Source organism: Melopsittacus undulatus, chromosome 1 (genome assembly GCF_012275295.1).
Source record: "Melopsittacus undulatus isolate bMelUnd1 chromosome 1, bMelUnd1.mat.Z, whole genome shotgun sequence".
NCBI classification, from domain to species: Eukaryota; Metazoa; Chordata; class Aves; order Psittaciformes; family Psittaculidae; genus Melopsittacus; species Melopsittacus undulatus.
This window is the reverse complement of record NC_047527.1, coordinates 76,156,304-76,170,842: the sequence shown is the minus strand read 5'-3', so window position 1 is coordinate 76,170,842 and position 14,539 is coordinate 76,156,304. Positions and strand designations below refer to the sequence as shown.

The window sequence follows — 14,539 nt, the reverse complement described above, 5'->3', positions numbered from 1 at the left end:
CCGGTGCTGAGGGAGAGGACACAGGGGCGGAAGATGCCCCTCTGGCTGCCAGGGGAGGGCAGGGGCTGGCGGCTCCTCGGCGATCCCGAGCAGGGCGGAAGAGGCGCCTCAGCCGCTGCGGGTCCGCGGCCGTTGCGGTGCCAGCCTCGCACCTCCCCTCACGTCCCCTCCCGCCGCGGCTCGCTCCGGGTAACGGTCCCGTTGGCGGCTGGACCCGGCCGGCCCTGCCCCTCCTCCGCCCCGCTCCGCCCCGCCGCCTCCACACACACGGGCGGGCCCGGCCCTCCTTCCCCCCCGCACACACCCCCTGCAGCCCCACACTCACTCACACTCACACGCCGCCGGGGCGGCTCTGGCTGCCCGCCGCCTGCCTCCGCCGCGCTCCGCCAGCCGGGTCACCTTCCCGGCCGCTGGCAGCGGGAAGGGCGCCCCAGACACTCTCTTTCCATACATCCCACCCCACCCCGCCGCCATCCGTCGCTTTGGCCCGTCCCCGCCCCGGGTGAGCGGGTGCCCCGGGCCATGAGCTGCGCCGGGGGGAGCCTCGTCCTCCCTCCCGCGGAGCCGCAGCGAGACCCCGGCGCCCCGCTGGGGCTGCCGGCCGGAGCGGGGGAGGCGAGCGGGGACACCCCAGAGGAGGGAGAGAGCGGTGGCCCCAGTACCGGCGAAGGCCGGAGGGGCGGCTCGGAGGCAGGGGCCGCCGGCGGCGACAAGCCCGAGACCCGTTCGGTGTGCAGCAGCGAGAGCGGCAGCGGCAGCCACCCCGGCGGGGCCGGCCCCATCTGCAAGATCTGCTTCCAGGGCCCCGAGCAGGTGAGCAGAGCCGGGCAGGCGGGCGGGCTCAGAGCGGACAGACCGACCCCTCTCACCGGCGCCCGCTGCTCCCGGAAGCGGCAGGCAGCGATCAGCACCGCGGACAGGGCTCGGCGCCTCCAGCCCGGCTGTCCGAGAGCCCCCGGAGGACAGCCCCCCAGCAGACATGTCCTGCGGTAGCAGCTCTCTGCTGTGTCGGCGGCCGAACGGGCAGCCAGCCTCTGCTGTGGCAAACGCTTGGGGCAGTTCTGAGTCCGCGCAGAGCTTTGGGAGAATTCAGATTGCGATGGATGGCTTGCACACTGTGCATCTTCATGCCGTCGCGCTCGCTGGATCTCCCCTCAGGGACTTTGAACAGTACGAATCTCTCAGGTTTCTGTTAGAATTTAAAATGAGAGTGTTAGCTTACAGATAATGTCGAGAAGACCTCCAAGTATCTTCTTCACTACAGGCAATACACAATATCAGCAATGATTCCGTAACTAGCGCTTTATAGTTTGCCTTGAAGTTGAGCTAAGCAAAATCTTTTCTAGGAAAGAAGAGAATAGATGATCTATATAATCTAGAAATAGGTGCACTGATGGGGGAAGTGTTCAGTTACATCATTTAGGGCTGTCTGGCTGTACAGCACAGAGCCCTGCTCCGAGAGCAGGCTTCTCTGTGATGTCACCTATGTTTTTCCTTATGATGACTGCAAATAACTGTTGGAGAAATACATAGCCACTTTGGATACTGTCTGAGGTATCTGAAAGGGCTAATGCTTCTATTGCTTGCTGCACAGTAATTCTTCACTTCACCTATGCATGTAGACATGCATAGACAGTTATTTGGCTTTGTCTCATTATAAGCACCTGGATAGTTTTAAGGCAGTTTAATTTGTGACCATTTTTGTAGCCAAAAATGCATGCTTTTTCACATACTGAAATTGAGACCAGTTCATTGCTATAGACCAGAAAAATTTTGGTAGTGAGTATACCAGTATAGACAAGATTCCTTTAAATTAATGTTTCTGTGTTGCCTTTTCAGGGTGAATTGTTAAATCCTTGCCGCTGTGATGGGTCAGTACGATACACACATCAGCTTTGCCTGTTAAAGTGGATAAGTGAAAGAGGATCATGGACCTGTGAACTCTGCTGTTACAGATACCATGTTATAGCAATTAAAATGAAAAAGCCTTGCCAGGTAATTTGTTTTTTTCTTTGTGGTTTTTTTTTGTTGTTGTTTGGTTGGTTTTTCTTTTAAAAATGTGTTTTTCCAGTTATTTTTAAAACCAACACGATTCCTATGTTTATTTCAAGGTTTTTGGAAAACACACCAACACCCACCTGAAGCTAATTGTTAAGATTATTTTAGTATGTTAAGGCATATTAAAACATTCAGTCATTCGATTGTTATGTTCTTCTAGCATTTGGCTTGCCACAGAAGTTGTCTTCAGAGGCTGTGAAATTCTGTAATTAGATAAGTCATACTGAGACATGACAAAACAACTTGAATCTCCCTGATTCACTTTCTAAACTTTAAACATGTCATTACAGTTTGCTAAAGACTCAGTCAGAGGTTGATTTCGTTCATTCATTCCAGCTTCGGGTCCAGAGGACAGAGTCAAGGAAAACTGTTGCCTGTGCATTCATATACTGTAAAAAAGTAAAAGGAGTTGACTTTTCAGTCTTGGCATGATCCAGAATAGCAGAACGTTCTTTAAGTTTTGTCCACCAACAGCTGTTTCAGAAGCTGAAATGTGCAGTAACATTTTCCACATCTACCTTTTAACAACATCACAATATGCAGCTGGAAGTTAAAATATTATAGTGGTAGCATGTTTGGGGAGAGGGGAGGGGAAACTCAAAGCTTCAGCAGACCTGTTAGGGAAGCCTTAATACCACTTTGCATATCAGAATTCTTTAGAGGCTTAAAATTTGATCCGAGAAATTGTATTTCATAACATCTGAGGAACACATTAGTAAGATAATTGTATCTGGTTTTAGTTTTGATGCTGTGAGCTCAGAGATGATGGAGCTCTCGAAGGCAAGAGCACTCGGGTCATTTTTCTGCGCCTGAGTTTGATTGGAGTTTTATAGAAAAGACATGCTTGGATGGTAATGGCAGTTGTGTGAACGTGATAAGCATTCCTTGGGTGTAGGGGATGTCTGTAGTATTTGCTTACAGCTCTTCAGATTAGGTACAAGTACTTTTGGAGATGGCTGTGACTTGAACGTTTTTCTTTATGAATCCACAAAGCAAGCCTTTTAATGAGCTTTCCTAGATAGGACCTTTGCGATGTAAAAAAAGTACTGGATTTGTGGAACACCAGAAAATAATGGTGGTAGATTCTACTTCTACATAGACTTTATCTGATGGTTTAGCATGGGATTCTGTTTGATCCTTTTGGCTTTTTTTTTTAACCCTTTAAAAATTTTTGCTTCCTGTATATCCACAGCAATCTCATATTTTCCTAGCAGAGGTTATATTAGCAACAGTTTGCAATGGTAGTTTCTGAAAATAGTTGCTTGACTGCAAAGATATGACACAGTGGCCTGCAAACAGGCATCTAATACCATCTAAGGTGTTCCAAGGTAGCCAAAATACCCATAACAGGACAGCAGATATGGCACAACTTATGAGAGACTCTGGAACACTGGAGGCCAAGTGGGATGTTAAAAGACATCTGAAATGGCACTAGACACCTATCTGTGGAGAATAGAATCAACCCCAGTTTGAATTCAATTTCTGTGGAAAACAGAAGCAAAGAAGAAAGTGTCAGTAAGTGACAGAGTAGACAACAATGTTCAGCCAAGCTATGACTGAAGTAGAAAGAAACCAAAGTGCCAAAAGTTAAATGCCATTCTCTTCATGACTTATGGCACTGTTTTGAGTTTTTTGGGGGTGGATGCACAGGATAGGATGGGATTAGATTTATGCTTCTTCTTCAATAGCTTAAAAAATACTTGATTTATTCTTAATTCTGTCTTTCATTTTTAATGTGAATTATTCAAGTCTGTCCTTTTCTATTCTTGACAAAATATCACAACAAAAAAAAAAGGTTTAAAGGAGTTGCATACTCAAATAATAAATTTGACATAAATTTCCCTGGTCAACTCCTGATACCCAAAAGGCCACACATCTCTTTGGAGAGACGCAGTGATACCTTTCTCATTCTCCTACACTGAATAGTCCTCTTGTAGTTCCAAAATCTAAAAGAAAAGTTCAAAACTGCAGAGTTGTTTGTGTTTTTTTATGAGGGTGATCAGTCCTAAAATGCCCTCACTCCTCTCTCATATTCTTGAGTATAATAGTACTGGTGATTTTTAAGAGCCGTCTTGATTTAAGCTTTTGGACAAGTTCTGGAGCATTTGCTTGACTATGCAAGTTTTTCTAAGGTTACTTTTTGTTCAGATTTGATAAAACCTATGAGCTAGACCATTTCAATATAGGAGTATTTTACCACATCTTTATTGAGGTACTAATGTACTTAAAGTTCCCAAACAAGCAAGACTTCCTGCATTACATTACAGGCAATGTTTGGACAGTAGTAGATCAGTCTTCTATGACTAATAGCATGTTCTTAGGGTTGTCTCTACCAGTCTTTAACTTACTAGATCTGTGTGACCTTTACTCAGTGAATTGTCTATGCAGATTTACACCAGCTCCTCAGGTTCATTTTTACCTCCTGTATTTATGGAATGTAACAGTGTGTAGGGAGTTAAGAAGTAGGAGATTTTTCTATGTTTTCTTCCAGAACATTGGAATAAATGCGAATATTCCATTTAATATCTAACATTTTTTATGGTTTCTGTTGCTTCATGGCAGGGAAAGTAATCCCAAAGGGGGGCCTCTTTAGAGGCAGTACATTCAAGGAACAAAATTTACTATGGTAAGTGATTATTCCAATAGAAATTTTTTCAGTGTCACTTTGTATATTTCAGCAGCTACTACTTATCACTTTTAAGAATCCAATCCTGGACAAACATAGACTATTAGCATAGGAAAAAATAACAAATAAACCAATGGGCTAACAGTGATAGGTAAGCACACAAACAAGTGATGAGATTTGATATGGTGTTTTACAGAGAAATGCAGGTTTAAATTTTTTTCAGTGTCCTTCTCAGGATCACATCAGAAATATTTATTTAACCTTGCCTTAGTCCATTAATGAAAGCACATGTTCACATTGCTGGACTTTCTCCTCGTGGCAGGGTGTAATTTGATCCAATAATAGGCAAGATTATATTAATAACTAGAAACCCTCTCCCCTGATTTATAGTGAGGGGAGATGGAACAAATACTGATTTGGGCAGGGAGTTTTGGAAGGTTTCCTTTAAACAACTTAAAGAGGAGGGGAAAACTTTAAATCATAGAGTCACAGAATCATAGAACAGTTAGGGTTGGAAAGGACCTTAAGATCAAGTTCCAACTCCCCTGCCATGGTCAGGGAGCACCTCAAAGTAAACCATGTCACCCAAGACTCCATCCAACCTGGCCTTGAACACTGCCAGGGATGGAGCATTCACAACCTCCCTGGGCAACCTGTTCCAGTGCCTCACCAGTGTTACAGTAAAGAACTTCTTGTATCTAACCTAAACTTCCCCTGTTTAAGTTTAAACTCCTTACCCTTTGTCCTGTCACTACAGTCCCTAATGAAGAGTCCCTCTGCAGCATCCCTGTAGGCCCCCTTCAGGTACTGGAAGGCTGCTATGAGGTCTCCATGCAGCCTTCTGTTCTCCAGGCTGAACAGCCCCAACTTTCTTAGCTTGTCTTCATAAGCATGTCTGACTTGGAAATGTAATCCACTTAGAATTAAATTTTAAATTAACAAGGAGAAAGTAAGCACAAGCAGGAGTATTTTTATATTGGTTAAGCTTTATAATTTGTACAGATTTCCTTCTCAAGGAAAATATAAACCTATTGCTTTATTTTTTATCGGTTATATTTAATTATTAAGCTATTAGCAAATCAGTTCACTAGGCTTGCATGAATGTATATTTAAGAATGTCAATTCTCTTGTAAGATTCAGAAATAATGTTTAAAAGTGGGATATAGTCATGCAAAGGTTAAAACAATTGACTTTGTGCTAAACTCCATCGTTTCTATAAAAGTAAGCAATAAAGATACTTAAAGAATAACCTTTTCTAGACTGCTACTCTAGTCTATCATAAAATAGTAATATGTTAGATGTTTAATGTGCCCTGTGCTTCTCTTCATTAAGACATTATTTTCTGGTACTTCAGTGAGTTGGACCTTTTCCAAAAGCGATACAGTAGGTTGGTATGCTAATATAAAAGCTAATTTCATGACAATTCAGCACCTTCTTTGACATCAGAAAAAATCACAGACCAGTTATTCAAAAGAGTAAATAGTTCATTGTTAAGTCTGATTTGTTAATATAGACAAAAAGTTAAGGTTGTTCTTAGTATCATTATTTAAGCAAGTATGTAGTTACTGGAGGTGGGATGTGGTTTATGAGTTCAGTGTTTTTCATTGGTCCAAATTGTGGCACATTTGAGGTATTCAGAATAAAAAATACTCTGTTCAACAGTTTTGTGAATTACAGGTTCAATTTCTTCAAGTGTTGTTTATGTGAGTAGTCCTCATTCATCTGAGTAATCTCACTGCCATCAATTAGCTAAGCATGAGCTGGAGGCTCTGTAGCAGATTGCATACACATGTATGTGTGTTATATTAAAAAGTAAAAAAGTTCTTCAGATACTTCAGTATGGAGGCCAGTGGGCAGAAAAAATATGTAGTAAATGTTTAGTAAAAGTTATTGCTAATGACTATGCTCAGCTGGATGAAAGCATTTACATTTTGTAGGCATAACTAAAAAGGAGAAAGGGAGAAGGCTCAAATTTCCAACAAAGCTTTTAAAACTACACTATGTACTAACAACAATCTACTAATGTTGTTGCTGTTACTGTAATGAAGATCAAGGAGGATACATTGTGCTATTCAACATGTCGATGCACACAAAGAAAAAGGTTTGTCCCAGTCTTGAAGAATATACAAAGAAGTTTGAACAAGAGATAAGGGACAAGTCTATGGGAATTTATAAAACCAGTGATCTCTGTACACAAACCATTTTTAACTATCTGTCACTGAGATTTTGGCATCTGCAATGAGGTGAGTTTTAAGATGCCTCTTGAAAAGAAAATAATGAATCTTTGCACGCACCCTTTGAATATGAAGGCAATATAGAAGGGCTGTTCAAAAATTAAATACTTGGCTGAGATAATTATAATGAACAGAACAGAGATGAGAGTCAATGTCTGAGTAGCCATTAGAAGGTAATTAATGTCAGTAAAAGCCTGGAAGGACTTAAAAAATCAAGTCAAGTCTGTTTTATTTGACGTGATTGGAAAGACAAACCAACACAGTGAAGAAAGAAGGGCAGTAACATGGTCTAAGTAGTGGAATATGAAAAAAGTTGTATTTCAAGCTGTCTTGTAGTCATGGAGGAAGTTGCATTCGTCATGAACTTAAAAGCTGTGTTGCAATAATGTAGATATAAGATGAAAGAGATGATGAAAAATTAATTTTTCATATATGAATAGTCTTAGAAGTGCTATACAGAAAGCACCTGCAAGCTTTAGAAATACTGTGAACAGGAAGATCTAAAAAGATATTTAAATTTAATGGGTTATAGAATCCTCATGGGTTGAAGGACAAATCCATACTACTTGAATAAAGCCAGGCTGTGAAGATCCTGGAGATTTTAATGAACTTAAATGTATGGTAAGATCTGTACAAAAGGTGGTAGAAAAAGGCAAATATTTTAGTTTTGAGAGGACAGAGAATCCTGAAACAGAAAAGTATGTCTGTCAGTCATCAGCATAGATACAGTCATTGTACTTCTCATACTCTTTCTTTTCTAAGCATCTACTTTTGGCTGCTTCTAGGGAGAAGTTGCTAGAGTAGATAAACCTTTTGATTCAAAACACTGAATGGTTTCAGTGACATGAGCTAATGGTGATTACAGTCAGTTCTAAGTAACATACTTAATGAGTTTACAAATAAAGACTAGCAGGACTGTTGGAGAGGCCAGTAGTGTCAAATTTGTCAGGTTTTTCTATGGTGGGAAAGGCAAAATATACTTCCTGTGTACTTTCTGTGAAAGAACGGAAGGTGAATGAAAGACTGACAAGGAGAACTGGTGTGAGTGGGTCGGGAGGAAGGACAGAATCATGTCACTGATGCAAAGTAGAGCAATTGTAGAAAAAGAGAGGACAGTAAAAATTTCACCACTGACGGAAAGGACAGAAATGTGAAATAGAAAGCACCAGAGGGAAAATGCTAAGGGGTAATGAATTTCATGTTGTCTTATGTTTCCTCTGTTTTCTTGTAATTAATGTACAGACGCAGAGATAAAATGAGTAGAGAGATGGAAAATAAAGACAGCAAAAAGGTATGGAGACAGAAGTTAATTGAGCTTGAGAAACACATCTGGTTAGGCATTCAGAGGAGGAAATAAATTCATCATGCAGCAAGTGAGCAGACCACTAGTGCATTTCTAGCATCCTAGAAACAAAAGATGTGGCTGTTAGCATACAGAACTGAAGAAGTGCAAGATGGACATTACAGTGGAAAGGAGGAACAAAACTGTACAAGCTTTAGAAGGATGGAGAGAATTGCTAATTAATGACAGCTAAGAAGGCATGGGATAAGAAGAATCATCAGTATCAATGATCTGAAAATCATGAAATTGTAATATATGAACAAATGAAGTGGTTCTATCACATTGATATCCCAGTGACAGTTGGTAGGGATAAGGAATAACTAATAACAAAAGACTAAAAATAGACATGTGTGAAAAGCTAATCAAAGCAATGAATGGCTGTTGCCCATAATCACCAGCATCTACCTAGTGCATGTCACCGAAACCACTCAGAGTGTATCACGTCGAAATGTCTATCTACTTTAGTAACTTCTATCTAGAAGTAGCTAAAACTAGATGTTTAGAAAAGAAAGAGTGTGAGAAATAATACAACTATATCTATGCTGTTGACACTGAAGCATACTTGTAAGTCTAATGAAGACGGACGATATTAATGTAAGATATCAAAGTGGTCGTCAGCATGGGAACTGAAACCATCAGGAGAGAATGTGGGAGACTGAAGACAGTAAAGAATTGAAATTAGAAGGATGAAGTAGAAAGGGATTAAGTGCACAGAAAATAGAAGCTCAAAAGCAGAAGAAGTTTGATTTTGCTTCAGAGAGTCCTATGAAGGAACTGAGAGTGAGGAGGGGCTGGAGGGGGGAGATTTAGGTCAGAACTGCCAAACCTTGGAAACCACCTGTTGGAAAGCTGTATTTCAGTTAAAGAACTTGGTCATTCCTAGTCTCGTTAAGATTTTAACATTGTATGGCAAAAACTATGCTATCTGGCTGGCTGGAATGGATCAAGATTGAAGCAGTGATCTAGAAGGTGTAGTTAATATTTGTGATTTAGCTACGACTTGAGTGCTACTAGCAAACACCTGAGGTCTGCTTTCCTGATTCTCTGTGTCTTCCTGCTTTGCTAGATGGAACAGTTGGTCAAAGTTGGCATCTCAACTGGCAGAACTCAGGAAATCTGTTGTTCTTGTCAGAACATCAGCTCTACCCTGTAGGGAGATAGATAAGCCACTCTGGTGCTCACTATCTAAGATAGGGGATTATCTGTAGAAAATAGATTAGGCAAAGAAATGTTGATTAGATCATAGAGAACAGTTTTGTAATAACATGTGGATAGACTTTTTAAACTAGTTCTATTGCGTTCTCTTACATAGTTTTGTTTTATACTAAGTTAGTCAAGCACCTACAAAAAATAAACCAGAGCATGTTAAGAAAAAAAAAAGGAGAGCATTAAAGGTATGTGGGCGTGTGCCCCTCATATGTTCCTCTTTTATTTCCTGTAGCATATTAAAAAAACAATTGTTTTCTTGTTTTATTTTGGGAAATGTGTGAATTGTGCTTACAGCAGTTTGACTGCTTGAATGGTGTGAAGCAACAGTTAGTACAATGTACACTGTGAATGGTACTTTGAAATAAAGTCTTAACTGCAAGTGCCATCCTGATCTAGTGGCAAGATAGATAGATTTGGCTATAGATAGATAGAGATAAATGATATATAGCTATATAGATATATCGGCTATAGATAGAGATAAATGATATATAGCTATATAGATATATCTATATATAGATATATAGATGATGTATAGATATTTAAATATTTAGATACATAGATATATAGATATATAGACATAGATACAGATATAGATTTAAAAAATGTTATTATCTTGGTGTATTTAATAGTGGCTTAACTACTTCAATTAAAAAGGTGGATTCTTTGAGCCTGAGATTTTCATGGGGAAAATTCATTAACAGGAGACATGGTGCAAGGTTGTTTTTCAGAGTAAATATCTTGAATAACAGTTATTACTGAAATTATAAGCATAAATTATGTATTTACAACAGATTGCATTGGGAAAATACTTTCAAAATTAAAAGGCATTGTGAATGGGAATCTAGATTGCTGCATGTACATGGTTACTGCCATTTTAAGTGCTTAGGATCTTTAAGTAAACAAAGTGCTGAGGATATCTAAGTAAACAGTGCAAGGCTTAAGATATGGTATGAGACCTGCATTGAGGAGCCTTTGAGTTACTGGTTTTTGTCATTTTTTTGTCTGATTGGTATTTTTCCAATAGCTTCATCTTCCAGCCTAAAATTGATAAAATTTACTTAGTGATCAAAGATTTGTGAGTTTTCAAATGCAAATTTTCATCTTTTTATCTTACATACAAATTCTGATTATTTGGGTCCTTAATTACTATCAACAGAGATTAGTGAAAAACATTGTTACCAAGTACTGGTTGTTTCAGCATGCTACTTCTATCTCTTAATATGAAAACTTGGCAAGAAGTGATAGTGTGCTGCTTTTATACCTCATGTCTATGATTCCTTAGCTCATGCTTATTTGGCACTGTAAGTAACCTGCCCTGAGCACTATAACCTCTTGAGTTCTCTTCCAGTTCTCTTCTTGTCTGTGCTGTGAAGTGCCACTGCAGTTTTTATTTCCACAACTAAATTTGTCAAAGAAAAGTTTTATTAAATTAATTTTAAAAATTCCTTTTAATGCTTCTAGGTCTTGAATGTTGGTCAGTTTGCATTTCAGTGCTCCATCCAAATGACTGTAGTCATGCTAACTTCTTTCTTAAATTGTTCAGCTGGAGACAGCTTTTGCATCTATTGCACTTAGATTTGTTAATTTTTTTTTCTTTTCTTTGTCCCATAAATACATTCAAATTGGATGTTTGGTGTTCAGACTGAAAACTCTTATTGCTTCAGCAGTGGGCAGTGTGCAGACCCATCTTCTTTCCTGCTAACACTTCAACAGTGAAAGAAAAATTTGGCCTCAGTTCTTTTGAAGAACTCACCTGGGTCAGAACACCTGTGTTGTGAGTTTTGCTTCTGTGACTCTTTTCTCATAGGGTTCTTTGTTTTTGTTCTTTTTGGTTTTATTTATTTAATAAATTTATTTTTTTTCTTTTTCCTTTCTTTTTTTATTTTGTTTCTAAATTTCTTTTTTTCTGTCTACGTTTGTTTACATTTCAGTGAAGCTGATGGAGAATGAGTATTCCAGATTTAGCCACATGCTATTTACTTTCCTCTTATTTTCCCTTCAACCCCCAATTTTTGTGTGCTTTTCTGGCAGTGTCTTCCCTCCAGGAAAGCATTAAACTTTGCCATTTCTGTGACAAGCATATTTCCAGTACAGGAATACACTGTGCTGATACCCACACAAACGATACTACTTGGTGGAGGCTATTTCTTGAGCTAAGGTTCATTTCCATATCTTTTATGCCCAAAGAACAGATACAATAAATAAATCCTTAGTAGTTTTGTAAAATCACAAACCTTACTATCAAGATGAAATACTTGTGAGCTTCATATGTATTTTGTTATTCTGCTTATATGGAAAGAAGATTATTCCAAGCACTACAAGGATAGTAGTGAAAAAGGCAAATTCCATATGTTAGCACCCAGGAAAACGTATCTGGAGAAAATGAGAGTAAACTTCAGTATGCTTTCTCTCAGGCTAAGGAAGCTCTCTCTGCTCACGAGGCAAGAACAGAAAAAGAGTCTGCTTCTTAATGGAATGCTTTATGTATCTTTCATTGCTACTATCTGAGCAATTTGCAGTTTACAATATACCTGCTTGTGATTACTTCCAGCACTTTGTGTTCCTCCTTGGATGATTAAATTCTGCATCTCAATTTCAGAGCTGCTGTTTCATAGGAGGAAAGCAGTATCACATACTTTACTTGAAGGAATCAGCATAACAGCTGATGTGAGCTCACTGGTTCACGTCAGAATAACACAAATAGAATATACGAACCTTACACTTACAGCATTTTCCTGCATTTGCAACATTGTCCTCCACATAGCCTCCTCCTTTAGTGACCACAGGAATCATCGGAAACTCCAATCATTTGGTGTCACCTTCCAAAAAAGACACTTTGTCTGTATTTAACTGTAAAATTATTACTTTTAATTCTCCTGAGGCTTAATAAAAAAGGTCACTTCCTCCTCAGGCAGCATTTACAGAGTATTGTCTATCGTCTCATTGCTTTCTGGATGCTTGCACCAATTAGAAATTTGATTAATTACAGATGCCTTCTGCTATATGTCAAACCTAAGGGCAAGATCTTAATATCATCCACTAATCAGTATAAGGACAGAGACCATCAAATGCATCTTGGGGATTTCAAAATCTTCTGCTCCAGCCTGTCCTTTTCCTATAGCCTTGGGTAAAAGACCTAGAAAATATGTGAAATTGGTGGTTATTCTAGGGAAATGTGTGTACTTTGAGTTTTTCCACTGAGAGTGGATATGGTCACCATGTACTTGAAGGTGTTCAGAAATCTGTGGAAAATCTGATGTGCATTCACTGCAAAGAGTTTACAGCTGTGGAGATTTTAGAAACTTATCTTTCTTCTGTGCCTTTCCCTCATGCTTTTGTAATCCTGTTGGTAGAATTGCTGTGAACCTAGCCACAGCAATTAGGACCTACAAGATCCAAGGACTTCAGTCTTCTAGCTTGGGCTACTGCAGAGGAGAAGATGGTTTCAGCTGTTTAAAGTTACCCTGGTGTTTATCACATGACAAAAGTGAATCTGTCTTCATTGTACATCTCTAATGCATCAGGTCCTCAGAATAACCTCCAAATAAGTTTCTTTCTTCCTTATTTGGGTTCAGAGGTACAAGCTTCAAGTCTGTTTATTTAAAAATCATCTAGCATTTCCACAGTGCTACGTCCTCTGAGCTGGAATTAGCATATCTGAGGTGTAAATAAAAAGCCATATCTTTGTCCCTGTGTCACTCTGTCCCTTTTTTTTGTCCTTTTTGCTGATGAATTGGCCATGTTATCTTAGTACTGAACTATTGCTGCCTCTGACCTGTCAAACCCTAAGGAAGTGATCCTTGACTAGGAGATTAAACCTGTGACTATTTCTCTACTCTCCTCAGTAACTATGCTGACTACTCCTTTTCCAGTCTTGTGACAGAAGTCAGGAAGATTCTTGGTCTAGTGAGTTATTTTGTCAGGAGTTACAGTCTTTTTCACTTTTTTCTTCTGGTAATCAAGGCCTAATTCCATTCACTTCAGGGGAATCGTAGAATCGCAGACAGTTTTGGGTTGGAAGGGAGCTTAAAGATCAACTAGTTCCAACTTCCCTGCCATGGGCAGAAACACTTTTCACTAGACCAGCTTCCTCAAAGCCCCATCCAATCTGGCCTTGACCACTGCCAGGGATGGGTCAGCCACAGCTTCTCTGGGCAACCTCTTCTAGTATCTCACCACCCTCACAGTAAAGAACTTCTCCCTAATATCTAATCTAAATCTACCCTCTGTCAGTTTAAAACCATTAAACCTCATCTTATCACTACACTCCCTGATAAAATGTCCCTCCCTATCTTTCCTGTGGGCCCGCTTAAAGGGGAAGAGGGCTTTGTGGAATACATTTTATGATATTAACAAGAAAATCACTTGAAAAAGTTAAATAACTTTTTTTATAGACTGAAATTCATGTGGAATTTTCATTGCTCCAAGGGGTGATTAATTTGCATCTCATGTTTATTTTCAAAGCTCTCTCTGAAAATTTCTGTATGTGCTTGAAGGCCGCAATCCTACTGTCTGTCTGTGGCACTCAGCATCTCTGCAGGGTGTTGGGCAGCTGCCTGCTGGAGAATTGCACCACTGGACTGAGTTAATGTGTTGGCTGAGAGCCTGAGCTGCTTCACTTTGGTAGACCATGAGCAGGCATTCCAAAGTGACATTCTAAAAGCTGTTCTTCTATTGGAAAGTTGCCAAGGATTGTTTTCATAGTCACAAAAAAAATACCAGCCTTTCTCCTTCAGCATGGCCATTCCCAGTGCCTGAGGAGAAATGATGCTTTCCTTCTTTCAATTGCTCTTCTCTCTTAGAATCCTGTATGAGTTAGGGTCAATAACTGCAGAAATGGTGCTCTTCACTACATTATAGCAAAAGCTGTCTGGTGTCTGTTAGAATACTGTCCATTTTCCTGGTTTGGGGGTTGTTTTCTTTTGAGGTGTTTTTCTTATATTTCCTTCGGATATTGAGCCATATCGAGTATTTCCTATACTTCACAGATAGATGTTGGCAAAGTTACTAATACTCAGCCAGGTCTGCCTGGCAAACATACGTGAAGAAGAGTGTTATGTCCTCCCCTTA

General features: G+C 39.9%; 1 protein-coding gene across 1 annotated transcript in view; it reads left to right on the top strand.

The window, feature by feature from the left end:
* Positions 1–522: 522 nt before the first annotated feature.
* Positions 523–14,539, top strand: part of MARCHF11 (membrane associated ring-CH-type finger 11) — a 32,324-nt gene continuing 18,307 nt past the window's right edge. Inside the window, exons 1-2 of the mRNA XM_005153555.4 lie at positions 523–813; positions 1,840–1,995. Of these exons, the coding sequence (XP_005153612.3) occupies positions 523–813; positions 1,840–1,995 (447 nt within the window). The remainder of the gene's footprint in view (positions 814–1,839; positions 1,996–14,539) is intronic.